Source organism: Corylus avellana, chromosome ca8, assembly GCF_901000735.1.
Source record: "Corylus avellana chromosome ca8, CavTom2PMs-1.0".
NCBI lineage: Eukaryota > Viridiplantae > Streptophyta > Magnoliopsida > Fagales > Betulaceae > Corylus > Corylus avellana.
In genome coordinates this window covers 2,411,140-2,436,808 of record NC_081548.1, presented here as the reverse complement: position 1 = coordinate 2,436,808, position 25,669 = coordinate 2,411,140, and the positions used below count along the sequence as shown (strand labels likewise).

The 25,669-nt window shown below is 35.4% G+C and overlaps 3 protein-coding genes across 5 annotated transcripts; all 3 read left to right on the top strand.

The window, feature by feature from the left end:
• Positions 1-7,099: 7,099 nt before the first annotated feature.
• On the top strand, positions 7,100-10,802 carry LOC132189905 (protein POLAR LOCALIZATION DURING ASYMMETRIC DIVISION AND REDISTRIBUTION-like). Its single transcript, XM_059604740.1, has 3 exons — positions 7,100-7,596; positions 8,935-9,410; positions 10,280-10,802. Exons 1-3 carry the CDS (start codon positions 7,266-7,268, stop codon positions 10,592-10,594), a joined length of 1,122 nt encoding a protein of 373 aa, XP_059460723.1. The 5' UTR covers positions 7,100-7,265; the 3' UTR covers positions 10,595-10,802.
• Positions 10,803-12,502: 1,700 nt separating this feature from the next.
• Positions 12,503-17,666, top strand: LOC132190125 (chorismate mutase 2). Of its 3 annotated transcripts, none has more exons than XM_059605018.1 (6): positions 12,503-12,676; positions 12,923-13,160; positions 16,097-16,183; positions 16,265-16,408; positions 16,641-16,733; positions 17,315-17,666. In XM_059605018.1, the coding sequence occupies exons 2-6, from the start codon at positions 12,936-12,938 to the stop codon at positions 17,546-17,548; spliced, it is 783 nt and encodes a 260-aa protein (XP_059461001.1). In that variant the 5' UTR covers positions 12,503-12,676; positions 12,923-12,935; the 3' UTR covers positions 17,549-17,666. The 3 variants fall into 3 exon arrangements, with proteins under 3 accessions (XP_059461001.1, XP_059461002.1, XP_059460999.1); XM_059605019.1 differs by lacking the exon at positions 12,503-12,676 and adding an exon at positions 12,680-12,743; XM_059605016.1 differs by lacking the exon at positions 12,503-12,676 and having other exon boundaries at positions 12,807-13,160.
• Positions 17,667-19,318: 1,652 nt separating this feature from the next.
• LOC132189025 (DNA-directed RNA polymerases IV and V subunit 2-like) lies at positions 19,319-22,092 on the top strand. The gene is made up of 3 exons (XM_059603500.1): positions 19,319-19,653; positions 20,596-21,045; positions 21,823-22,092. The coding sequence occupies exons 2-3, from the start codon at positions 20,608-20,610 to the stop codon at positions 22,075-22,077; spliced, it is 693 nt and encodes a 230-aa protein (XP_059459483.1). The 5' UTR covers positions 19,319-19,653; positions 20,596-20,607; the 3' UTR covers positions 22,078-22,092.
• Positions 22,093-25,669: the final 3,577 nt, after the last annotated feature.

Genomic DNA, 25,669 nt, shown 5'->3' with positions numbered 1-25,669 from the left:
AAAAATGTTAAAAATTATATTTTTATTTTAGTTTATTGTCGTTGCACAACCAATCAACTATTGTATCAGGATAAATGTTATATACACTACATTTTGATATTATAATACTGACATGACAGTCTAACACAATAATGGTGTTACTTGTATACTCATTTGGTCAATAGCACATTCAAAGAAAGTGTGACATCTTAATAAGTTAAGTCTCATATTGAATGGGGTAACGCATTGAATTGATGGATTATATAGGTGTTTAAAGTGCAAAATTCTACATTAATTCTTTATTAAATTAATTAATTCTTTATTAAATTAGATTGAATTTTATAAATAATTTTAGCAAGCTTTAATGATAACTTGATAAATGATTTTAAAGTAAGAGTACAAAGTAGCTGACAGTTTTTTTTCTTTTTTTTCTTATAACTTCTCAAACGGAATTGTTAATAATTTTGTTTTTAGTAATAATGCTGAATTCTCATTGTTAATAATGAATGTAAATGATGTTCAAACTTTGGTGAAATTTAAACCAAAACATGTGATTATGCTTGTAGTTGTAGTCGATGGTTAATAGTTGGTGTGTCTTCGGGTAATTCATTTTAGGATTCGTTTGTGTTTGCGATTTCAAAAAATGCGATTTAAAAGTAATGATTTTAAAATTAAGTGTTTGGCAAGATCACAGTTTAATATTTAAAATCTCAGTTTAGCCTTTAAAATTATGCATTTAAAAAAACAAAACAAAAAAAATTACTTTGCATGGGATTTGAAAAATACAGATTTTATTCAATTTCAAATCACAATTTTTTTTTTTTAAAAAAAGGCAATCCCAAACGATTATTTGTCTGCTATTTTGTTTAAAATCATACTTTTTGTTTATGAAATCACAATGCTAAATGCATCCTTATGGCCTGTTTGAAATTGCGTTTGAGAGACCTAAAAATGCATTTAACACTCAAAAAGTCTGTTTGAAAAAAAAAATACTCGTTTGGTAAAAAAAATTAAAAGCGCTTTTAAGGATCCAAAAAGCACTTTTAGCAAAAGCTTAAAAATAAAGCTTTTGCTTAAAGCGCTGTTTAACTTAAAAGCTATATTTTTCAAATGCAATCCCAAACAGACTCTTAATTAATTGTAATTCACTATGAATAGAGATCACCTTGCATATTGCAACATATATCTTTAAAGCTTATGCACAAAAATAGTATGACCCACGTCAATTTCAAACCATGGAAGGCGATGTTTCACTACAAAAAAAAAACAATTTTTTTCTGACTAGCATTTTCTGACGTGGCGTTTCTGACGCGTGTTGATTGTCAGAAACATAGGTGACAGGAAAAAAAAAATTCTGATGTGTCAGTGGGTAGAACGTCAGAATTTTCTGACGTTCTACTGTCTCACACGTCAGAAAATTTTCTGACATGGCATTTCTGCCACGTCAGAAAATTTCCTGACGTGTGAGAATTACCACGTCAGAAAATTTTCTGACATGGTAGTTCTGACACACGTCAGAAAATTAAAAAATTAATTTTTTTTTAAAAAAAAAAAATTCTGGAATTTTGTTTTTGAATTAAAAATTTATTAATTAATTAATTTTTTTTTTTTGAGAATTCCTCTGCACGGCAGCGTGAGGAGCTGCCATGCAGGTGATGCACACCATAAACACGTACATGTGTTTATGGTGTGCAGAGATGGTGATCTCTGCCATCTCTGCAGAGATGGTGCACTTCTTCTTCTTCCTTGAGCTTCTTCTTCCTCGATCTTCTTCTTCTTCTCTATTTTGATAATCTCATATGTGGACTCACATGGAACCCATAAATCCAATAATAATTTTAAAAAGTATAAGGATGAGAGAAAGACCAAGGGAATAAACAAAACATTTCTCATATGGTGTATTATAAATTTTGGGTGGGTAAGAAGAATCATTTACCCCCTCTTGACCCCCCTTTCCTCCGTCCCTATTAACCATGAACCATCATCTTGATTTTACATGCATAGATTATTGGACATTGTTATTTAGTTAGTAAATATGAATTAAGCAAAATTTGATTGATGTAAGAAAAAAATAAGAATGTTTTGTATAAAAAGTGAAAAAAAAAAATTTGTTTTGTAGTTATTTTTTTATTTGAAAGTAGAAAAAAAATTTAAAAAAATAAAAAGTGATTAATGCACTACAAAAAAATAATTTTTTGCTGACATGGGTTTACTGACGTGTCAGGTGGTCTGACACGTTAGAAAATTTTCCTGATGAGGCGTTTTTGACATGTGTCAGACGTTCAAATTTTAGGTGTCAGAAACGAAAATTTTTTGACATGTCAGATGTAACACGTTAGAATTTTCTGACATGCCAAAAATGACACGCTAGAAAATTTTCTGACGTGTCACTTTTTGACACGTAATTTAAAAAATAATAATGTTAAAGAGTTGATTTTGAGATGCATAGTATAAAGTTTTTTTTTGCAAACAGCCCCATTATGATGTAATGATAAATAATACATCCAATTATTGTACCAAGTTGTATTTTAGTGATGGAAGGATCTCAGGGTTGCCAATTGTCCGAGGGGGTTTGAGGTTAAATCATCTATTTTTTTGCGAATGATAGTCTTCTTTTTTGCAAAGCCAACGTTATGGAGTGGGTCAATATTCAAGAGATTTTAAAAATATATAAGATGGCTTCGGGACAAAAATTAAACCGTGAGAAAACATCTATATTTTTCAGCCGGAACACGAAGGGGGCGACAAAGCAGCATATTCTCTCTATGGCAGGAGTAAGTTCTACAACCCACTATGAGATGTATCTAGGGCTGCCGGCAATGATTGGGCGATCAAAAGTGGGAGCTTTCTCCGGTTTAAAAGGGAAAATATGGGATCGGATTAATGGTTGGAAAGAAAAGTTTTTGTCACAAGTAGGGAAGGAAGTGCTTTTGAAGGCGGTAATCCAAGTCATCCCAACATATACTACGAGTGTCTTCCAGTTGCCTAAATCAGTGTGTAAGGACATTAATTCAATGATGTCAAGCTTTTGGTGGGGGCAAAAAGACAAGGAGACCAAGATTGCTTGGATGAGTTGAGAGATATTGGGCAGACTAAAAGAGAAAGGAGGGATGGGATATCAGGATATTGAAAGCTTCAATATGGCATTACTAGCCAAACAAGGTTGGCGATTGTTGCAGCAGCCTATGACTTTGGCAGCTAGAGCCATCCGTCAGAAGTATTACTCGAATGGTTGCTTTCTTAATTCGGAGCTAGGGCGTAATTCGTCCTATGCGTGACGTAGCATATGGAATGCTAAAAAGTTGCTTGAGGAGGGCTTGATATGGAGGGTTGGAGATGGTACTTCGATTAATATTTGGGGCAACAGGTGGATACCTTCATCTTCAACCTATGCAATACAAACACCCATTCAGATACTTGACAGTGAAACAAAAGTCAGTTCCTTAATTGACCCAGTGACCAATTAGTGGAATATCCCTTTGCTAAATGAGGTGCTTCATGCAGAAGAGGCCATCATTGTAAGTAACATACCAATATGCCCACATAGACAAAAGGATAGATTGGTATGGGTGGAGACAAAAAACAGGGATTTCACAGTGCGGAGTGCATACTATATTGCAAAAAATCGAATAGAAGCCAGTCATAGCAGCAGCTCAATTCCGGTGGGTGACAACAATATTTGGAAGATAGTATGGAATATGAGGATGCCTACAGTAACAAAGATGTTTCTTTGGAAGGCATGCAACAATATCATTCTGACGAAGTGTAATCTCCATAAAAAAGGAGTTACGGAGGACTCTTTATGCCCTATTTGCTGCCAAGAAGAGGAGTCAGTGGAGCATATCTTATGGAACTATGAAGCAGCCCGAGATGTGTGGGCCATATGTAGCAATAAAGTCCAAAAGTGTCCCATAATGGAGGTTGGATTCATGATTTTTTTTTGAGTTTGGTGGAGAAGTTGGAGGCAGGTGAGCTGGAGAGAGTTGCGGTTGTGGCTCGGCTTATTTGGTTGAGGCGTAAATAACATGGTTTTTGTGGGGGGGGGGGGATTTGTCGTTGCCAAACAGTATCATGAATACAGCGATGGGGTAGCTCGACAGTTTTGAGAAAGCAAAAGCTGGGAGGAGGACAACAAATGCGAAGCAGTCAGAACTGGCGACTGCGAAGTGGACTAAACCAAAGGAAGGCTTCATTAAAATAAACTGGGATGCAACCCTTGACGTCGCCGGGAACAGAATGGGTTTTGGATACATTGCCCGTGACCATGAAGGAAGAGTGTTGGCATCCATGGCAACAACCAAACCTAGCATCACTGACCCTACAACGGTGGAAGCAATTTCAGCATGGAAGACGGTGGAAGCGTGCATAGTGTTGGAATTGGTGGCTCATATTAATACCAGTGAAAGACCAAGTAGACGAGAGCGGAGTGAAGCGACGTTCATGGAGCAGGGTATGGTACGGGGTATTTTGGAGATTTTCTTAATAAGTCCGTACAAGTAGAGTTTAGGGTTTTTCTATACATATGTATGCTGTAACTCGGAATCATTATGAGTAAAAATACAGCCGCCTTTTTGTCAACATAGGTAAATTGCTGAACCACGTAAATCTGTGTGTCGACTTTCTCTCTTAATCTCTCTCTTTTCGATTCTATATTGTTTATTAATTATTGTGCATGGTAACAACACGTAGGTATGAGATTTTCTAAAGTTATCTTAGAAGGGGACTCACTCGAGGTTGTTAAAGCTCTGAACATGGAAGATAATTATTGGAGTAGATATGGAATAGTAATTAATGATGCAAAGCCTCTCAATAGTATGCAGAATTGGGAGGTAAGCCATGTAAACTTGTAAAGAGGACTGGTAACGTACTCAACGTAGTAGCCCACACTCTTGCCAAATATGGGCTGACGTGTAGTGAGGATCACTTCTGGTGGGAAGAAGTCCCTGAGTGCATTATTCACACTGTAACCCATGATCTTTGAGCTTTTGTTGTTTTGATAATAGAATCCCAATTAAAAAAAAAAAAAAAAAAAGAAAAAAAAAAGTTGTATTTTAGTGATTGTGCAGTTTTCTACCACAGGGCTGTGCTAAAAAAATTGACAAAGAAACAAATTATTAGTTATTTTGAGAATTTAAAATAATTATTAAATCTACTTTATATCTAAAATTTTCGTGCACAGTTAATTGAAAGATTTACGTATTTCAAATAAATCCAAAATTTTGGAAGGAAAACTAATAGCTTGTTTGGGATTGCATTTGAAAAATATAGCTTTTAAGTCAAAAGAGCTTTTGAGCAAAAGCTTTATTTTTAAGCTTTTGCCAAAAGCGCGTTTTGGCAATTTTAGGCTTTTTGAACCCTTAAAAGCGCTTTTAATTTTTTTACCAAACGAGTACTTTTTTCTTCAAACAGATTTTTGTGTGTTAAAAGCACTTTTAGGCCCCTCAAATGCAATCACAAACGAACCCTAAGTTGAAATTGAGTGATGGATAAAAGAGCCATTGGTCTAATGGCAACAAAGCTGCTTGCAACACATATAAGGGCAATGGAAAATCTGAATGTTTTCTAGTCGTCTAAAGGTTTAATATAGATCAAATGATTTTGGACCGTTAGATGTATCCAAAATCACTATAAATATGATCATTTGGCCATTTGCCTTTGTATCTTTCCCTATTTATTCCATAATATTTCAAACATGGTATTGTTAATCGATAAATGTTTGCTTTCATTATTTTATATATCTCTTATCCATCTCCGTATAAGAAATGTGCTAATCTACTATTGAATATGTGGTAGATTTGCAAAAGCGATGGACAAATGAATGCGTAAGGGAATGACATTAAACACATTTCTTGTTAATTAAGTAAAAAAAATATGACTCGTTAATATAATTAATTAGCAGTTGACTTATCAACTATATGCTCTTAATTATTTCACAAATTATGAACTATCACGTTAATTTGGAAGATAATTATAATAAAAACTATTGTATCCCAAATATTTTATTTATCTATAACTATAAGATGCAAAGATTGCAGATTTAATTTGTTAATTCTAACCAACATGTCAAGTATTAAAAAAAAAAAAAAAAAAAAGCATTAACAAGTAATTCAAAATATAAAATACTTAATGGTTGATTTGTAAGATGATAGTGGAGAAATATGGACAAAATATTGACCACAATAATTTTTCTTTAGAAAAATGTGTCACCGACTCATGGGATATTGACACATCATTTGACAACCAACTTAAAAAAAAAAAAAAAAACCATTAGAAAGTGTAGCATTTCTCTTTTCAAAGATTGGTTTTGACCTTTTTGAGAGCAAAAGTGTCAAAACGTGTTTTTAAATTTTTAATCAAATTGACTTTTTTGCTTGACACATATTTTTATGTATTAAAAGCATTTTTTAAACTTCATAACACAATTTCAAACCAACTATCTTTTATGATATACTATTTATTCATCTCTCATTTATCTATTTTATAGATTCAACATTGAATCTATAGGACCCATGTAAGCCATATATGAGTTATACACATTGAATGATGAATTTTTAAAAAATACGAATGAAGACGGATAGAAAATAGATGAAAGATGAAAAAATAACATTTTTCTTTATTCAAAATTCATTAAAGTTCACAATAGGGGCAAAACTAGACAATTAAGTTCGGGGACAAAATGTAAAAATTTAGTTTTTGGAGGGACATTTCATAAAAATCTATAAATTTTAGGAGTAAAATTTTAAAGGTAATTTTAAAATTTTGGGGGACAAGGACTTGTGTAGGTCAGCTCTGTGTTCACAATACAAAAGCATCACAAATCTCATAGGTAACGATTTTGAAAATACTTTTTAATTTTTAAAATTAAAAACATATATATATTAAATTAGTAATAAATAATTTAAAATACAAAACTATTTGCAAATTACGAAATACATTTTAGTTACTGTTATTTGAAGTCCTTTTCGGGTCGACGGGTCGTAGTCGTTTGGTGCTCTGAATCAAATAACTACTAAAAGCACGGAGACACTATTGATGTCAGCATTTATGAATCATGTTTGGTATTATAAATACAATCAATCATACAACAAAGATAAAATTAAAATAAAATAGTATTAAAAAACTTAAAAACCTTTTGAAATTGAGCAAACCAAACGCTCCTCTAGAGAAAACCTTTTCCCTCCAAATCCTCTTTCTTCTTTGCAATTCAAAAACCCTCTCATCGCATTCAATTCCCCACTCAGTCCCCTCTTCAACACGCTGTACCTGACACCGATCCCAATCCCCAGATGAAGCAGAGCCTCTTCTTTAAATCCCCCTCCCAAAACTCAATTCGCGTCGACTCCAAGAACCAACGCATTCGCGTCGCGGACATACTTGCCGCTGACGAGGAGGAGGAGGAGGAGGACTGTGTTGGCGATTTTGGCATGGATTGGCGGCGGCGCAGCGACGGGTCTACGAGCCTCCAGTGCTCGTCTCCGCGCCGGATTGTTGCGCGGTGGCTGGCGGCGCTGAGGCGGGCCAAGGAGAGAAGGAATGTTGTGGTGCGTGCAAGGCGTTCGATGAATAGTCTGAATGCTGGTGACTCGTCGCCCTCAGCTTCGGAAAGCGAGGAGTCAGGTGACAGAGCTTGAGTTTGTTTGCTTCTTTGGCTCGGGTTTGTCATTTGTGATTGCTTTGAGTCTTGTGGTTTGATGTACTTCTATTGAACGCATTGGGTTTTCGGTATTTCTACTCAAACCCTTTTGTGGTATACTGGTATCCAATTGTTCTAATGAATTACTTCCATCTACTTTCCGTTTAAAACTATTAACGAAAATTAGTCAGATAAGAATCATTAGACATCACGTGGGTGTGATTACGGAGATATAGGTGAGTGAGTCACTTACATATCACGTGAACAATATCCGTTAATGATTTTAACATAAAGGGGATGGAAATAGATAATTAGAACAATTGGATATCAAAGGGTCCTGATTGGAAAAATGGGAAATGTCAATAAAGTTGTATTAAATCATAATGGTTGTCGATGCATTTTACCCTTTTGGGAAATATGATTGTTTGCTCAGAAAAATAAAGAGACATATTATTGTTCCATTTGATATACTCCTCTATGTACTGACTGGTTTTTTAAGAAATTGACTTATGATTGTTGGTACTTTGCTTGTGTTGATTGTGCTTATTTTTTTGTATGCCGTAGGATGGGTCTCACAATTTTATGTTTAATGCATTGTGGGTGAGAATCAATTAGTCCAGATTGTATTGATTTTGTAAATAAATGCAGCATAATATGGATGATTTCAGGTCTTTGACAAATAGAACATGAGCCAAAGATTCGAGTTCTCACACTGTCTAACTTGTTCCTAAATATTACCATTTATTTCTGCTTAGTTTTTAAATAGACAACTACCATACACACAATCTTGTTATCTAGACTAAGACAATGGTACCACACTGATTTCATCATGACGTTAGTACTATAGCACACATCCGTATCTTTGATTGCTAAAAATGTATGAGCTTCTGTGCAGTTGCATCGCTATCTCTGTTTTTCTCGTCACATAAAGTTTAGCCTTCATCCCCTTGAGTACCATTAGGTAAACCAAACATATGAACTTCCTTTTGTAATACCAACCATTCAATAGCAACCAAAATCTACATAGGAGTGAAATGCTTTGGGATGTTTAAAGAGAGAGAGAGAGAGAATATTTGAACTTGCAGGTTTTAATTCAGAGTCTCAAACCCAAAAAAAGTCATAATTCAAGCGAGTTTTTGGAACAAAATACTCCTTATGTGAGCCATCTGATGATTGTTTTTTTCATGTTGAGAGGGCATGATTTCATATAAAAGACCTGGTGACAGTGTCTTATTTTTCTTTTGTCCTTTTTTCTACTTACAGTTATCATTTTGTATTGCTATGTAGGAATTAAATCTTTTACATGCTTCTAATATATCCAGGACAGTGTAGGAAAGATACTTCTTTCAACTTGGGAGTGGGATGTAGTTTGCTATATCTCATTGCAGCGAGTAAAACTGAACTTACTAAGATGGTTGAGTTGCGTACGGAAATGGAAATGCTTCTTCAAAATGTCAAAGACGATTTGCAAAGGAAGGATGCACTGCATAAGTCATTTGAGTCAATTGACACTCTTGCCTATTCCACCACTGATGTACAAGAAGGCTCAAACTTTAACAGCTGGCTTTCACTTCAGTCACAAACAACATCATATGTATTACCAGATTCAGGAACCATTACGGTACATGATCAGCCTTTAAAAGATGAATATGTACCAGATTCATCTACACTTCAACAAGATGAATATGTAGAAGGAATGGATGAACTTGAGGCAGAACTTGAAGCTGAGTTGGAGCGTTTGCAGACCCGCTTGGATAGAGATAATTCGTTGAAACATCCACTACAGGAAAGGATAAAGGTACATGGAATTATATTTCGGTCTGTCTTTTACTTCCTTTGTGATTGATGCCTGTATGTCTGTGAGTTGGCCAATTAAACTCAGAAAGCTCATTTACAATGATTTTGTGTGTATTAGAGAAACGTCTCTCTTAAATGGCTGTTACCCAGTGTTGGTACCACCAAGGAGGAGGCAGAATCTCTTAGTATTTCCAAAACATTGATTTGAAAATTTTCTTGTTTTACGTTTTCATTATTAGGCAAGCTATCTCCATGTATTGTGTTTGTGTTATATGTGTTTTTTGGAAGGAAATTACAAGATTAGCAATTATATAGAAGGGGTTTTTACCTTCAGAACTTGTGGAAACCCTTCTGTAGTCATCAACCTGGGTGCATGTATTTCAAAATCGGTTGGAGATGATCACCAAATTCTCATAGTATATTCCTCCTTTTTCCATTATGTTTTGCTTTTATTTTACAAGTGCATTTCTTCCTTCTACTCTGGTATTTTGAGTCATACATCTAAGTAGAACACCTATATTTTGCGTTTTGAAAATTTCATTAATTGTAACCTTTAGCTCATCAATTATTGATATAATAATTGCCTTCTGCAAAAGTAAGGTACTATAAGAGTTTAGGCGATCATTCCCTGCAATTATTGTGATCCTTATTCTCTCCACCAATTAAGGAGTATTCATCAAAGTGCAAAATTTTTCCCTTTTTCAGTTTATACCCAACCTTTAAGATTAATAAGAAAACAAGTTTAGACATGTCCTTATTTTTGAGTCAGAAAATTTGACCAAGTTCCCAACTCTCTGTAAACTGATGTTTGGTATGTTCTACACAATTTCTCTGTTGCATTTCTGAATATCTGTAAACTGAGGATGGCAGGTGACTGTTGACGATACGGATTCTGTCAGAAGCCGTAGTTCGAGTTTTGGGGAGGTAATTGACCTTCAAAATGCCAGTACTGAAGTTCACTGTGGAGTTCCACCCACAGAACTTCAGAGAAGGTTGCATGAACTACTGGAAGCAAAGCAGCAAGAACGGATAAAAGAGCTAGAAGCTGCTCTAGAATGTGCTATGCACAAGCTCCGTGAGAAAGAAATAGAAGCTTCTTGGTGGAAAGACACTGCACGACTTATTTCTCAACATGTTCCAGGGCCTTCACGGCTTAGTTCCCAACCTGATTCAGAAACTTCTTAATTATGTAGGTAAGCTTCAAATTGTAAACGATAGCTTTTGAGTGAGATTTTGTTAAAGCCACCATGCATGTGTAACTTTACTTGGTCTGTGATGATGAGTTACTGTATCTATTTTGGCTTTTGGGTTTGAAACACTGTGATATTGCTTGTACAAGGTGTAGTGATGACAAATGAGAAGAATAATATATACGGTTTTAAGAAATGCAATAGAGTGGATTTTGTTTAAGGAAATACGAGTGTAGTTTTCTTGGTTGCATGCATGCATGCATTGCATCGACAATGCAATAATGAATTGCTCAAAGCCACTCGCACATTGATCATTATTCAACAACTCCGGATCTCACTTGGTTCTATGCATATGGCAGAGGACAGAGCTTGATAGATTTACAGAAACAGCAATGGAATGGGGGAAAAAGTTGAAAAACCATCTCGCCAAATAAACTCTCCAATGCAGTTGATACGATACTAAATGAAAACAATAAAAAAAATTGAAAATGGATCAAATAAATGTCTGGTCCAATAAAAGTTCCACAAAAAATGTAGGCTCTTCTTGTTATTGTTTTTTACATGGGGTTGTGTTCTGATTTGACATTTAGGTTTATGTGTTTTGGGTTATTTGTTAATGTATTTCTTTTAAATAGAGAAAACAAAAAGGAGAAGGAAAAAATGTTATCAAACAAAGCCGTGGTTTTGGTTTTTGTAGCAGACCAAAAGATACAGTTGGTTTGATAAAACTTTTGAGCTGGCCCCTTTTTTTTTTTTTTTTTTTTTTTACGAATGCTACACTTATTCTTATTTTTTTACACAATTTTTTCACACCCGTAGGTGGCTTTTAAAGCTACTATTGATCAAAATTCGATAAAGTTTCATTTTATATCTAATAGTAGTTTTAAAAGTCACCTATGAGTGAAAAAATTGTATAAAGAAGTTGAGTTGTTAGAAGTCACTCTCGTATCTCTTCAAGAATAATGTAGCTTTTAAAATCACCATTGGACTTATGATTAATTATTATTAAATTTTGATTAAATGATAATTTTAAAAGTCACCTTATTTTTTGAGAACACGAGAAACTTTTGAAATTATTTAAAGAAGTGAGTAATTATAGCATTATTCTAGTCAGTGGCAGAGCCACGTTGCTACCCCCAAGGATTTTAATTTTTTTTTAACCCAAGGCACCCTCAAAATAAAATAAAATAAAATAAAGAAAAAATTCTTTTTACAATTTTACCTACCCATTTCCTAAGACACAATAACCCTTCCCCCGCACCCCATTTAACCCATGGCAATTTGAGCGCATATTTATGAACTTTTATAAATATTTTTTGTGATGCATATATTGTGTGAATTATCAAATTTTTAGAATAGAGAAAATTTTTAAGACGCCAAAAAATTTTTAGCGGCACTCTCAATATAAAATGGCTGACTTCGCCACTGATTCTAGTAATGCTATAAGTCTCTCTTGTATTAATTTTGTGTTTCTCCAAAGATGATGTATCTCTTAAAATTACAATGAGCTTGTGACAGTTAATTTTTAAGAGACATAAAAGAAAGACTTTTAAAATTACTCTATTATTTTGTATTCCAAGTTGTTTGTTAATGCATTTTACTTTTTCTTACTTAAAAAAACAGGAAGCTGCTCCGTTTACGCGATCCAAACATCTCATTTTAAAAGATCAGTTCTTCGGAAATACCAATCAACTTAAAAAAATTAAGTTAATGTATTTAAATTTAAATTATAATACGTTAATTATTTACATAAACTATATGAATGTTTATTATATATTCCAACACCTTTTTTTTTTTATTTTTTTTTTAAAGAATATTATATATATTCCAACATTCCCCCCCACCCAAGTAAAAGAAAAGCCACGTTTTGTCACGAACCGAATAAAAAAATAAAATAAAGGAAAGAAAAGGAAAAGAAAAGCCAAATACCTTCTTCAGCAAGTGCTTGCCGACCCCCCAACCACGCTACGCCAGGACCACACGCAAAAGCCGCTCTATTCACCCACCCCCATCGCCGTCATTCCCGGCTCTTTCTCACTAATTGCAGCCTGTTTAATTGTTCTCCTCCGAATTCAAGGTATTTTATCTCTTAGACCTTTCGTAGTAGCAAATTGACTTCTAATTAAGGCAACGAAAATCTTGCGGTAGAGATTTTTTTCCTCAACTTTATCAATGTTTGCATTCTTCTTCTTCTTCTTCTTCTTCTTCTTCTGCTTCTGCTTCTGGCCTTCTCGGTCTTTTGACAGAAAAAGAACGAAAATCGCGTAAACATGGTGGTGCAATTACTGATTCTTTTTCTGTTTTATCATGGTGTTGTTGTCAGAGATAGTAATTGTATGGCGGAGGCACTCTCGGATTCCGGTTCGGCCAATGCGCCCACGATCGAGTCCGTGCGAGAGTCGTTGATCCGCCAAGAAGACACAATCGTTTTCGGCCTCATTGAGCGGGCTCGCTTCCCCATCAATTCTCCCACCTACAGTGCCTCTTACGCTAAAATTCCTGGCTTTACTGGCTCCTTGGCTCAGTTCGTTGCTCATGAAACTGAGGCCCTCCAAGCTAAGGTATGTGCTATTATGGGCCTCGGCCCATTACTGGATCTATTGTCACAAATGCCTTTTTTGTAAAAAAAATTTACTGTAGAGTTTTTTTTTTTTACTATTTATTTTGTTGATTAAAAGTGTGATTATAAAAATAATAATATCGGTTTGAAGGCCTAGAAAAATTTACCTATTAAAACCACCAAATTAAAATTTTGCACTAAGGGTCTTTTTGGTGTTTGTGATTTTAAGATGAACGATTTAAAAAATAAGAAACGATAGAATTCATTATTTTTTAATTATATTTTAACCATCTTCATAATGAATGGATGAATCTATTATTGAATTTGTATAGAATTTACATGAGTTTACAAATCTAATGATTGATCTATTGAATTTATAAAATCAGATGGTTGAAAAATGATTGTGTAACATGCCTCATTTAAAAATGGGTACAAAATTTTATATCATGGGTGCCAAAGTGATGTGAAATTTATTTATTGAAAATGATCAAAATCAAGAAAAATGCTACTGTTACCAATAAATATGCTATACATTATTTTAGTATTCATCTCTTGATAAAAAAAAAAATTGGTACCTTAGCTTTTTTTCTTTTCATTTCAAAAATACCAATTTTATTGCAGAATTGTAATTTGACCTCTAAAATTGAATCTAACATTTATAATCGTGTGTTTTTAAAAATGCATTCATATACATTTTCATGGGGATGTTAGGCATTCTAACACTTTTTTTTTCAAATTTCTTTTCCCAAATGATCTGGACCTCACATTTATATATATATATATATATATATTTATTGAATGGACCAGATTATTTGAAGAAAAAAAATTTAGAAAAAAGTGTTGAGATTTTCTAGTATTATCACTATTTTCAAATTGCAATTTTTTTTTTTTTTCTAATATTACAATTTTTTAAAAACACACTTCTAAATAATATATTTTCTATAATTTAATTTAAAATCACATTTTAATTTGCAAGATGGAAGTGTGAAATGCACTCTTAACCATTTAAAATCACATTCTGATTTTCAAGGTGGTCTCGTGGAACCCCACTTTCGTTCTGTCTCTTTCCATGTCGTGGTTCGTTTTATTCGGTATCGTTTGGTACGAAAGATTCCGTATATTGGGCTTGTCGTGTATCGGACGGTCCGCGTTGTGCGTGTGGATATGTGGAATCCACCGCCTCAATATTTGGGCCCATCGAGGACGACGAGGGGTCACTTTTCTCTGTTCTTTTGCTGTCGACAATGTGGATGATATTTTATATTATGAGATATCAAATTATAAATTAAAAAGAAAACCCCCACTACGGTAATTGTTAATTGTTATTATTTTAAATTAATTGATTCAAATTTTATAATTTGAATATATAACTTAAAAACATATAAATTATAATGAATTAATAAAAAAATAAAGATACTTTTGAAACTGATATTCTGAGATGATATATTTTGAGTCATTTAAAGTAATTATCAAGCTTATCTTAAAAAAAATTACAGGATTTTATTTCTCTATATTTTTTTTTTGATAAGTAAAAATTAGGTACTGGAATTTATTTCTCTATATTTAGGTTTTGTTTTAGAAAAGTATTTTCATGATTTAATTCCATGGAAAAGATATAGCCCTTGCTTTGAAACTCTTGCCTATTTATATCCACGACCTTGTCGCTTATTGTTTCTCTAGGTGCATCATTGACAATGCATGCTTCATAGCAAAGGATATAGTTTAGGGTAAAGTCTAAAAGGAAGACCCATGTCTTCTTTGTGTCATCTCAAAATTAATGTGTATTTTAAAACTATCAATAAATTTGTAAATTTTGATCAAATGATAATTTTAAGAGTCGATACAAAGAAAGCATAGGTCTTTCTCTTAACATTATTCTATAGTTTAATTTGATATGGTTGTATTCTTTGGTGAGTATTTAATTGAACAATGTGCAACCAATTTTTTAATTACAATGCGGCTTCAAAGATGGTGTTAATGGCTTGTCAAGCCTTTGGTAAACACCACCACTCCCCTAAACACTATTCATTTAATTTTTTTTTCTTCAAAAAATTAACATAAAAACATTCTTACTTTTTATATAACATTATTTACTTTTTATTATTATTCAAATCAAAAAATTATTACAAAACAAAATTTTTCAACTTTTCAATACTAATCATTATTATTATTATTATTTTTTGTTAATTATTTAAAATGCATGATCAGTGCCGTGTTGTGCCATGTTGTTTTACAAACAGGGCCTTTGCATCCCAATGCTTGAATTAGATTTTAGCACCTTGAGTAGACTAATAGCAAAATAGATTTTTAGAGTACCCCAAGCCAATACCATTTCAATTAGAGATGGCAATTCGTGTTTGCTTGTTGGGTTCGGGTTGTGTCGAAGCATGGATTTAAGACTATATAGGTCAACCCTTATTCGATTAATTTAATTAAATGGGCTAGACCCCCCTCAACCCTAACTTGCTAATTTCGCAGTGGATTCGTGTCGAATTCGCGGGCGGCATGTCAAACAATTTCAGACTTAAATGTCACATGTTGGGTTCAAGTCATATCAAAACATAAGTATAAACTATATAGATAAACTCTAACGCAACCCATTTAATTAAATATGTTATACCCTTCAACCTTAACTTGCTAATTTTGTGTTAGGTTCGTGATTCGTATAAAAAATTGTCAGCCATAATTTCAACACAGGATCTGAAAATCTTAACACTGAACTAATAAATTTCTCCGTTGGACTTAATTTAGTTTGTTTTAGCCTTCTCTTCTTTAATTTATGTGTCCTGGATGTTTATGTTTTTTTTATTCATAAGCCAATGTCAAATGTAAACTTGGTAAACCCACGGCAATGAGTCAGAAGTGCCTTGTCGGGTTTGGATCATGCTATCACTCCTTACTTCAGTTTTATTGCTAACATGACTTGGAATGTTGCAGGCTGGTAGATTTACAAGCCCAGAAGAAAATCCATTTTTTCCAAAAGATTTACCAGCCTCCCTTGTGCCATCTCAAAACCATACGGGGGTAATGACATGCCCAACACTCTGGTTTTTGCTTTTCAATTTTGATAAGGTCAATTTTCATTTGATCTAATTCCCATTATAGGTTTTGCATCCATCAGCCGCTTCCATTAACATAAACAAGTCCATATGGGACTTCTATTTTGATAAACTGCTTGCATTGTTTGCTGTCCCGGGTGATGATGGCAATTATGCTGCAACTGCTGCTAGCGATCTTGTGTGTTTACAGGTAAAGGTGTCTCCGTTGTGTAACTTTTCCGTCGTTTTGTACTATGCTGTTGTCAAAGTTACCACCTTACGGCTGCTGATGATCAATTGGACACCCTTTCTTGTGCAAAGTCTCTTTTTTTTTTTTTTTTTTTCTTTTTATTTGGTAAGTTCAGGTTTTGAAGATGTCTGGATGAGAAAGGAGTGTTTTTTTATCATATTTTGATAAGGAGTAATATGACCTTTACCTGCAGGCCCTTTCCAGAAGGATTCATTATGGAAAGTTCGTAGCTGAGGTAAAATTCAAGGAATCCCCTAAAGAATATGAGCCTGCAATTCGTGCCAAGGTATTATGGATGAATCATTAAACATTACAGCAAAACAATTAGTTAAATTCATTATTATCATATTTATAATGATGAGTTCCATGACAAGCATTTGAGAAAAATGAGAAGATATTGTTGAAATTTTTGTAAGAAAATCTTATTTTCCTAGTTTGTGCTAATTCTGAAGGGAAAATAACAGGCTCCATTTGTTAACTCCTTCTCACTTTTCTTTTTTACTCTGATATCGTATCCTTTGTTTACAGTGAACCATCTTCTCACCATAGGCTTTTATCATGACTGATATCAGTGGCTGCAAGGATAGTGAATCGTCCTTTGTTCTTTTTGCATTGATATCAATCGGTGTTTGCCTTTTCGGGCGAACAAAAAACAAAATAACAGTTGAATGGCAAAGTCTAGTAGACTGTTATACAATTTGACTATTTTTCATTATCAAGTCATTTTAGTTATATGACAGTGTACTAAATACAATTATTTGAAACAAAAAACACCCAAAAAAGGAGTTAACAAATGGAGCTTGTGTTTTTATCCAACCAGGCCAAATGATTATGCATCTTAGTATGATAATTTGTTGGTTGTTTCAGAACAGAGATGCTCTGATGAAACTGTTGACAGTTGAGAGCGTAGAAGAAGCAGTGAAGAAGAGAGTTGCCAAGAAGGCCATGGTGTTTGGGCAAGAAGTGACTTTGAACTCGACTGATGGCAGCAACGGGAAGTACAAGGTTGATCCATCAGTTCTTTCTCGCCTCTATGCGGAGTGGGTGATGCCTCTAACCAAGCTTGTGCAAGTTGAGTACCTCCTACGCCGCCTTGATTGAAGCCTACTTTCCCTTTCATTTCATGTATCAACTAATTATGATGTTATGAAGAATCGAAATTTTCTCATTTACATTTTTGCTATATTTGATTGTAAGATAACATCATTTTAATAAATTTCGCAAATAAATTTGCGTTTATTTAAGAAACTATACCTTCGTGAATATGTGTTTGCATGATTAGATATATGTGTGCTCATTAGTGATGATGCCTTCAAAGTTGGTAAACAAATGAAGCTTTTGAGTCTTACAACCCCAATTATTGATACAATCATACAAGCATTACAAAACTATAAGGCTATGATTGTTAATGCTTTTTCGTGGGTATTTTTTTTTAATTTTTTTTTTGAAAAAATGTTTGATGTAACGCCAAGGTGAAAATTGTTTTTAATGTTTTGTATTTTAGGTTGTTTGTTAATGTCTTTATTTTGAGAAAAAAAAAATGAGAGAATGAAAAAATCATTAACAAACAAAGCCAAATACCTGTCAATATGTTATGTGTCAATATGTTATGTGGTATTAAAATGAATTCATAACGTATAATGTTAAAAGAGAAGTGTTTTACTTACTTTTATATATAAAATAGTTTTAAAATAATGTGCCATCATGAATAAAATTTAGTATTTTGAAAAATGTGTTACTATCACATGAGACGATGAAACATCACTTTAGAGCTAACTTTTGTAAAAGAAAAAAAAAAGGTTAAATACTTTTTTGTCTCATGCGGTTTAACAGTTTTATTTTTTTGTCCCATCGGTTTCATTTTGTATCACATATGATACATAATAGTTAAGAAGGAAGATGATACCTTCGTCTAAATTCTGTTAAAAAATTGACGAAAATCCATCAGCACACCAAAAAACTTGACATCTGTCCATATACATAATTAAAAATGAAAAAAATAAAAATTTTAAAATCTAAAATGATTAAAAACATTAAAAAATTAAATTAAATAAAAACAGAAAAGGGGTGACTCCAGCCACCCTTGGCCGGTTTGGGGGTGACTTTAGCTACCCCCGTTTGGCCTAGGGTGGCCGAACCACCTCAAAAGGCCAATTAAAAATAAAAAATAAAAAATTTAGGATTAACCCTTAGGGGTGGTTGAACCACCTAGAGGGCTATGGGGCGCTGATGTGAATTTCTATCAATTTTTGGACGAAATTTAGATAAAAGTACCATATTCATTTTTAACTATTATTTAGGTACCATTTATGATACAAAACCGAGGGAACAAAAAATATAATTGTTAAACTACATGGGCAAAAATGTATTTAACCTAATAAAAACTTAGAAAGCATTGCATTTCTTATGAGATAGTACATTCTCTCATTCTCCCGCTTTTTAAAATTACTATTAAATTTGAGGCCTATGTGTGAGATCTAGACCGAAGTACAAATTCAATAATAATTTTTTAAAAAAAATATGAGAAAAGAATTATAAGAAAAAAATAAGCATTTTTCCATTTCTCATCCTTCAAAATCACAAGAAAAATTATTAAAGTGGCAGCATATTGATCTTGGTATGCACTACACACAATGTTGTTCCCATTCTATCCTCACATTATTGGTCTTCTCTCTCCGTACCCTTGAGTCCTTGACCAACGGACTCTTTCACTGACATTCAAAATTACCAAAGTATCATCTAAATCACAAATCCACTCACCCAACCAAGCATTGACTTTGACCCTTAAAGGACACATGCGTCTTTTAGGCCTCCTTCTATTCGCGCAGTACCGCACTACTACTCTCGTGAGTCGTGACTCCAACTCGCGTGAGGAAGACAAAATCGTCCTTTTGGTCCCAAAGAGGACCCCATTACCACCCCACCCCCCCCAACAAAAGTGGGTCAGTTCCGATTCCGGGGACGTTACTCTCAAAGCATTCGTCGTCTTCGTCTACACTCTCACCAAACCGATTCCTCTGTGAAAGTGAGAGTGTAGTGTGAAAAAACCCTAGAAATGGCACACACATTGTGTAGTAGGGAGTGTAAAAGCCCGAGAAATCACTAATTTTGGGCTTTTTTTTTGGAAGTCCTATAGGGAAGATTTCAACGGAGAAGGGTTTAGGGTTTTGTCTTCGAGCTAAATCACACTCACAGAAAGCTAAAAGGTAAGCCTCTCTCTCTCTCTCTCTCTCTCTCTCTCTCTCATAATACAAATTATATTTTTCTGTCTGTTTTTTTTTTAATGATTAAGTTGGAGTTTCGGGGAAAAAGCATCAGATTTTAGTATGAAGAACGTTGTTGAAAGCAACTGGTGGATGTGAAGTGATTGGTTTCAGGAAATGATTAATTTTTATTTATTTGTGGTGTTTTGGAAAGGAAGTAAGAAAAGGAAAAGCCAAGTCCCCAAATATGTTCAGAATGCGCTTTGTTTTGGGAAGGAAAAGTTTAAGGGTAGAGGAAGAAGTTGCTTTTTGCATGTGGGTTTGTTTCATTTTGCTTATATTTTGCTGCTTGGGGTCTAGAGCTTATGCAAAAATGTGATTTTTCTTAGTGTTTGAAGGTTTAAGGTTTAGTTTGTGAGTAGCGCAAATATGAACACATTTTTAGCATTTCTAGAGGTCTGTTTGTATCTAAAAAGTTATGTACTTGACTAAGATACATAAGGGTTATGACATTAAAGAGGCGTGCTGAAGATGTCTGTTTGGAAGTCAGTCTTTGATCTTTTGGGATTAGAGTCAATAATTGATTAATGTGAAGCTGCCTCTTACACAATTTGAAAAGAGAGAGTCAGATGACAGGGGAATAAAGTGGTGCATTTCTTGCGTCGGTATGTTGATTTCTTTATGCTTGGGCTTTTGGGTATATGACGAGTTTTTGGAAAATTTACTTTGCATGCTTTGTCTCTGTGGTTTCTCTATTTTGTCATGAGAAAACAAGAAATGGTTTCTATTCAGCTGCTGAATGGACTCAATGGGTGTAAGTTTTATTTTTCTTTTCTTTGCCACTGGTGTCTCCACGGGTAAGTGGGGGCATTAGGGTGTTTAATATGCACCCTTAAATGGGTTTAATTTTATTATTAATCTTGTTGTCCTTGTTTTCTGTCACAGATTTTGAAGCTGATGGGGGTGTCATCAGATGCCAAGGAAGATATGGATTTAGATGATGACGAATTTCTTGACTCAAGTAGCATCCATGATTTGGATGAAGAGTTTCTTAGTAGTTTTTGTAAGAAGGCAGCAATGTCATTCTTTAACGAGTATGGTCTGATCAGTCATCAGATCAACTCGTATAACGATTTCATAAAAAATAACCTCCAGAAGATCATTGATTCTTTTGGTGAGATGGTAGTTGAGCCTGGCTATGATCCATCAAAGAAAGGAGAGAGTGAGTGGCGATATGCTTCGGTTAGGTTTGGGAAGGTCGATCTTGAAAAGCCAAACTTCTGGGGTAGTGAGAGTGGTGATGGAAATGGGAAGGAGTACGATATGCTTCCTAGGCATGCCCGGCTTCAGAACATGACATACTCATCAAAGATGAAAGTGAATATTCGTGTTCAGGTGAATACCATTAAATTAATACAATTTTTCCCATTTCATTCTGACAAGTGCTTGGCATTTGGGTTGATGATATAACTGTCCCATCTCATGGCTAGGTTTTGTATCATTATTTCCGTATGCATTAGCTAAGTAAATGCTGATTTAACATTTTTGTTATTTTAGTAGAGGATAGTGGAGTTCTTAGATTATGCTGTGTTAGTAAAAAATGCACCACTTCATTGCTTTTCAGGATATGAGGTAATCCAAGTGCCTAGCTGAAGTTGGTTAGGTGCACGAGTGTTTGCTCTCTTTTATCTCCTCGACTGACTTGGCCCTTACTAGCAATAATTTTATTTATTTTATTTATTTATTTATTTTTATGTGTGATGGTTGATTACATGATTGGCTTAAAAGTTGAACTAACCAGTGCAACATTGTTCTGTTGATTGTTCTTTGAACACAACCGTTTTTATATCCTGATTTGTCATTATGTTCCTCCTCTACAGGACATGGTATTATTCCTTATTAAGTGCAAATAAACTGCTATTTTTTATCTTTTTTTTTTTTTTTCTTTGTTTGTTTTTGTACTTTATACCCTCTTTCTGAAAAATATGACACAGTTACTGGTTGCTTTTTTTAAAGTGAGAACTCTTTAAGAAAAGGATCCTGCAGGGAAGTATGCTGCCAAATATTGTAATTTGACGAATTCTTTGTGTATATTATATTATGTATGTTTGTCATTATCTGCTGACAATAATTTATTATCTAATGGTGTGTTTCACTCATGTAATTTACCAGGTTTATACTCAAAAACTTGTAAGAAGTGACAAGTTTAAAACTGGAAAAGATCAATATATTGACAGGAGTATTGTAAGTGAAGATAATAGGGATATCATAATCGGGAGGATCCCTGTTATGGTGAAGTCTGACCTGTGCTGGATGAAAGAAGCTGAGAAAGGTGATTGTGATTTCGATCATGGAGGTTATTTTTTAATTAAGGGTGCAGAGAAGGTGAGTTTGAATAATAGCTTCTTTTTGTTTCTTCCTATATAGCCTTTGTATCTGTGGTTGCAGCTTGACTAGATATTCTTTCATGGCACATGAATTGGAAAGACTAAATGTTTCAAACTTCCGAAGTAGTTGAATTCTTTGACAAGATTTGAATTACATTTTGGAATAGTTCCAAAAGGTGTCAAGTGATCTTTTCTAATGACCACCAAGACTGATGATTTTTAAAATTTAATAGCTCATGCAATATGCTTCTTTCTTCTCCTTTAGCTCCCCCCCCACCAAAAAAAAAAAAGGATGGCATTATGAAGCTTGTTCCTATGATCATCCCGGTGCAATTTGGTATGCTTGATGCAGCTTTTATTCTGGATTGTACCCAATCAAGGTCTCAACAGTTTAGTATCTATAGATAGCTTTTCATTTCAGAGTTTGAAAATCAAGTTGAGAAAGGAGTCAAGGTGGTTGAACACTTTAACCTCCACCAGTTGGTCAACTTTCTTGTGAATCAAATATAACCTAGCAATACTTTTCTTCTCTCTCTCTTAGTGGTGGTGCGTGCAGGCGCATCTCACTAGTTCTCTCTCTTGTCCCTCTATTCTGCAGCAGTAAGGTCTTGGATGGTTCCGTCATTCTATGGAATGAGGTCCTTGTCGCTGTCTGTGGATATTGCTTAGTTGTTGGCTTCGCCGGTGAAGGTGTGCATGGTGTTGTTCTGCTAGTGGGTAGGTGTGAAGGGCTTTGAGTTGTTTGGTGAAGATGGATTTAAGGAGGAGGGGCATGGCTCGTGTTGCATTCTTGGGGAAGTTGTGTACTGCTTGGTTGAAATACACGGTGGAGGCCTCTGTGTGCAATCCAAAAACGAAGGAGTTCTTCAAGTTGTTTAGAGAGGGATCCAACGTGTTCATCGTTCATAGAGGCTCCAACAGGTCTGATTGGTTTTTGTAGGTGGCGGTGTATGTGGTGGGTGGCTGGAGAGGATTCTTCATGATCCCGGAGGGACGAGAAGGCTGGGTTGGAGTTTTTTTGCCGCCCAACTAAGAAAGGTGAAGGCTTTCTTTGACTCCTTGGTAGGGAAAGGAATCTCCTCCATGGTGCAACACCAACCGCTTGGTGTCCCCTCTTCATCAGGGAAGGAGGTGTGTTCTGGGGTTGGTTATAGGTCCTTTGCGGAGGTGATGAGACATAAGGGGAAGACAACAATGGCTTTCGAAGGTTTTCTTGGTTGGACCCTAGGACCATTGGGTAAGGCTGATGTTGAAGTGCTTGCAATGCCTGCATTGCAGTCCCTGCCCTCTTTTTGCGCTGACAATGGTGAGGAGAATCAAGTGGAGAGACTAAGTCAATTACGTTGTAACTGGAGCGATCAATTGGACGAACTAAAAGGGGAAGTGGACCTAGCTCTTTCGTTTGATGAGAAGCTTAAAGCATGTGGACTGGAGGAGGGTTCAAAGGCCCATGTTATGCCTTTTTCAAAGGACTAGGCGTGTGGGGTTGAGGGTCCAAAGGCTATTCTGGCTTCTAAGGCCAATGCATTTCATGCCAAACCCAAGCTCAAGTGGGTAGAGGGACCAACGGCTTTTTGGGGCCCTAAGGCCCATATGTTCCATGTCAAGGCCATCTTAAAGTGGACTTTGAAGGACAAGGGTTGTCTTAGTGTGCACCTAGGTGTCCACCACCCATCTGCTTCGAGGAAGAGCTCCACGGTGGAGAGAAGGAGCCCTGCACAGCATGGAAAACTGTAATGGGTCTCAACACAGCTCTCTTTGGGGGCGACGAGGAGCATACCCGCTTGGAGATTCCTCATCGATGGTTGTGGTAGCTGTGCGAAACCCAGCGGTGCAACATCTATCTTCTCTGGTAGTTCTAGCACTTTTCCTGGACTTGCAGGCAGCTTTGGTTCACTCCCAAAAATAGCCGGAGACATCAGTGCATCCTTGCTTGGGGGCTGTGTTCCTATTTCGCCCCTGATTGTGTCCTGGCTGGAGCGGCTTCCTCTTGCCTTCTCTTTGTAGTGCTGGAAAGTTTGTTGTGTCCGGGTAGACAAGGTGAGGATGCTGAAGATGCCCTTTCTTCTGAGGAGGCTTCTCCTCTAACCGCGTGCTTGTTGCAGTCCTCAGATATGGCTGCAAATGCTAAGGGGCATGTACAACAACCGTGTTTCTTGGATGGGGTGGGATTGTCAAAGGTGCCGGGTCCTCTGAGAAGTATCCCTCTTACGCCTGCCTTATGCAAGGTAGTTCAAAAGTGATTGTGGGTGCTAAGGGGGTTGATAAGCAAAAGAAGGGGAAGGGAAAAGAAGTCTCTTTGTGCCCCTTGGACGGGTTGGACAATGGTGGTGTTGATGGGGCTGGGGAGATCCTGGCTGTGGGTCCTACTTCAGGTGTCTTGGATGTGTTAGATGAGGTGGGTGATGGTGAGGTTGGAGAGGTGGGTGAATTCGGCTACTTAGAGGTTGTGCAATGTGCGAAGGAGATCTATCCTATTGTGGGGATCTCATGTGTGGGTCATGGGAAACAGTTTTTGGCTCTTTTGACACTTCTTGAAGAGGAACACAATCATGAGGTTTTGGCTTCTCAATCTATACTTGGTAGTAGGGAGCTAAAAAATTTGGAGTGCTCCATAAACTATGATGCTAGAGATAATTGTTCTAGCTGTGGCATAGGCAAGGAGAGGGTACTTTCAATGTTTTGATGAAGCCTTGGTTACGCGCCTGGTTTGTGAGAGTGTTGAATGAGGGAAAGAAATGTCTGGGATGTCATCTTGTGGTCCGGTGTTGCTTGGTTTCCATTGGGGCTTCATGGGGTATTTTGTTTATGTGGGACATAAGGGTGGTGGAAAAGTGTGTTGGGGATTTCACCTTGGCTGTAACCTTTAGATACGTTGTAGTTTTTCCATCTGGGCTTCTGCAGGTGTTTTTAGCTGGGAGTTCCTTGTTCTTTTTGCTTATTCTTTTTATGTGTTCCTTTTGTATACTTTCTGTATACTTAGAAAAGGGGCCTTATGTTTTTAATGATATTTATCGATTACTTATTTAAAAAAAAGTTTATCATAATAAAAAAGTGTGGAATGAGTGGCATCATTGGCCTTGTTCTTAGTCTCGAAGCCTATGCCTCTGTATCCCAAAGTTGTTTTACATTATTAGCTTTTGATTCCTTCCATTGGAAAAGTTTCTATTCAACTGTAAAATTTTAGGCATTATGCGATATATTTAGTATAGGTAGTTATTTTGATTCCTTACATTTTTGGTTGTTTTTGTTGAAGCACATTCCTATCCGATTACTAGTAGTTTAGGTTTACCTAAACTCTAGAGATAATTATCTAATGTGTTCTGGTTACTAGTAGTTTAGGTCTATCCAAACTCTAGAGATAATTATCCAATGGATAAATATCATAGGAGTTAGGACTCTATCTAAAATCTTGAATAGTTATCCAATGTATTATAGGATAGGAATTAGGAGTTCTATGTAATCTCTTGCTCTTGTAAATCACTATATATATATAGCATGCAAACCGTGAATTCAATTACGGTGATTTACAAATTCAATCACAAAATTGTGTGCTATTATATGGTATCAGAGCCCCTCATAGACTAACGTCTCTTGCTCTCATTTCTTCCGCTTCATCTTCATCTTCTTCT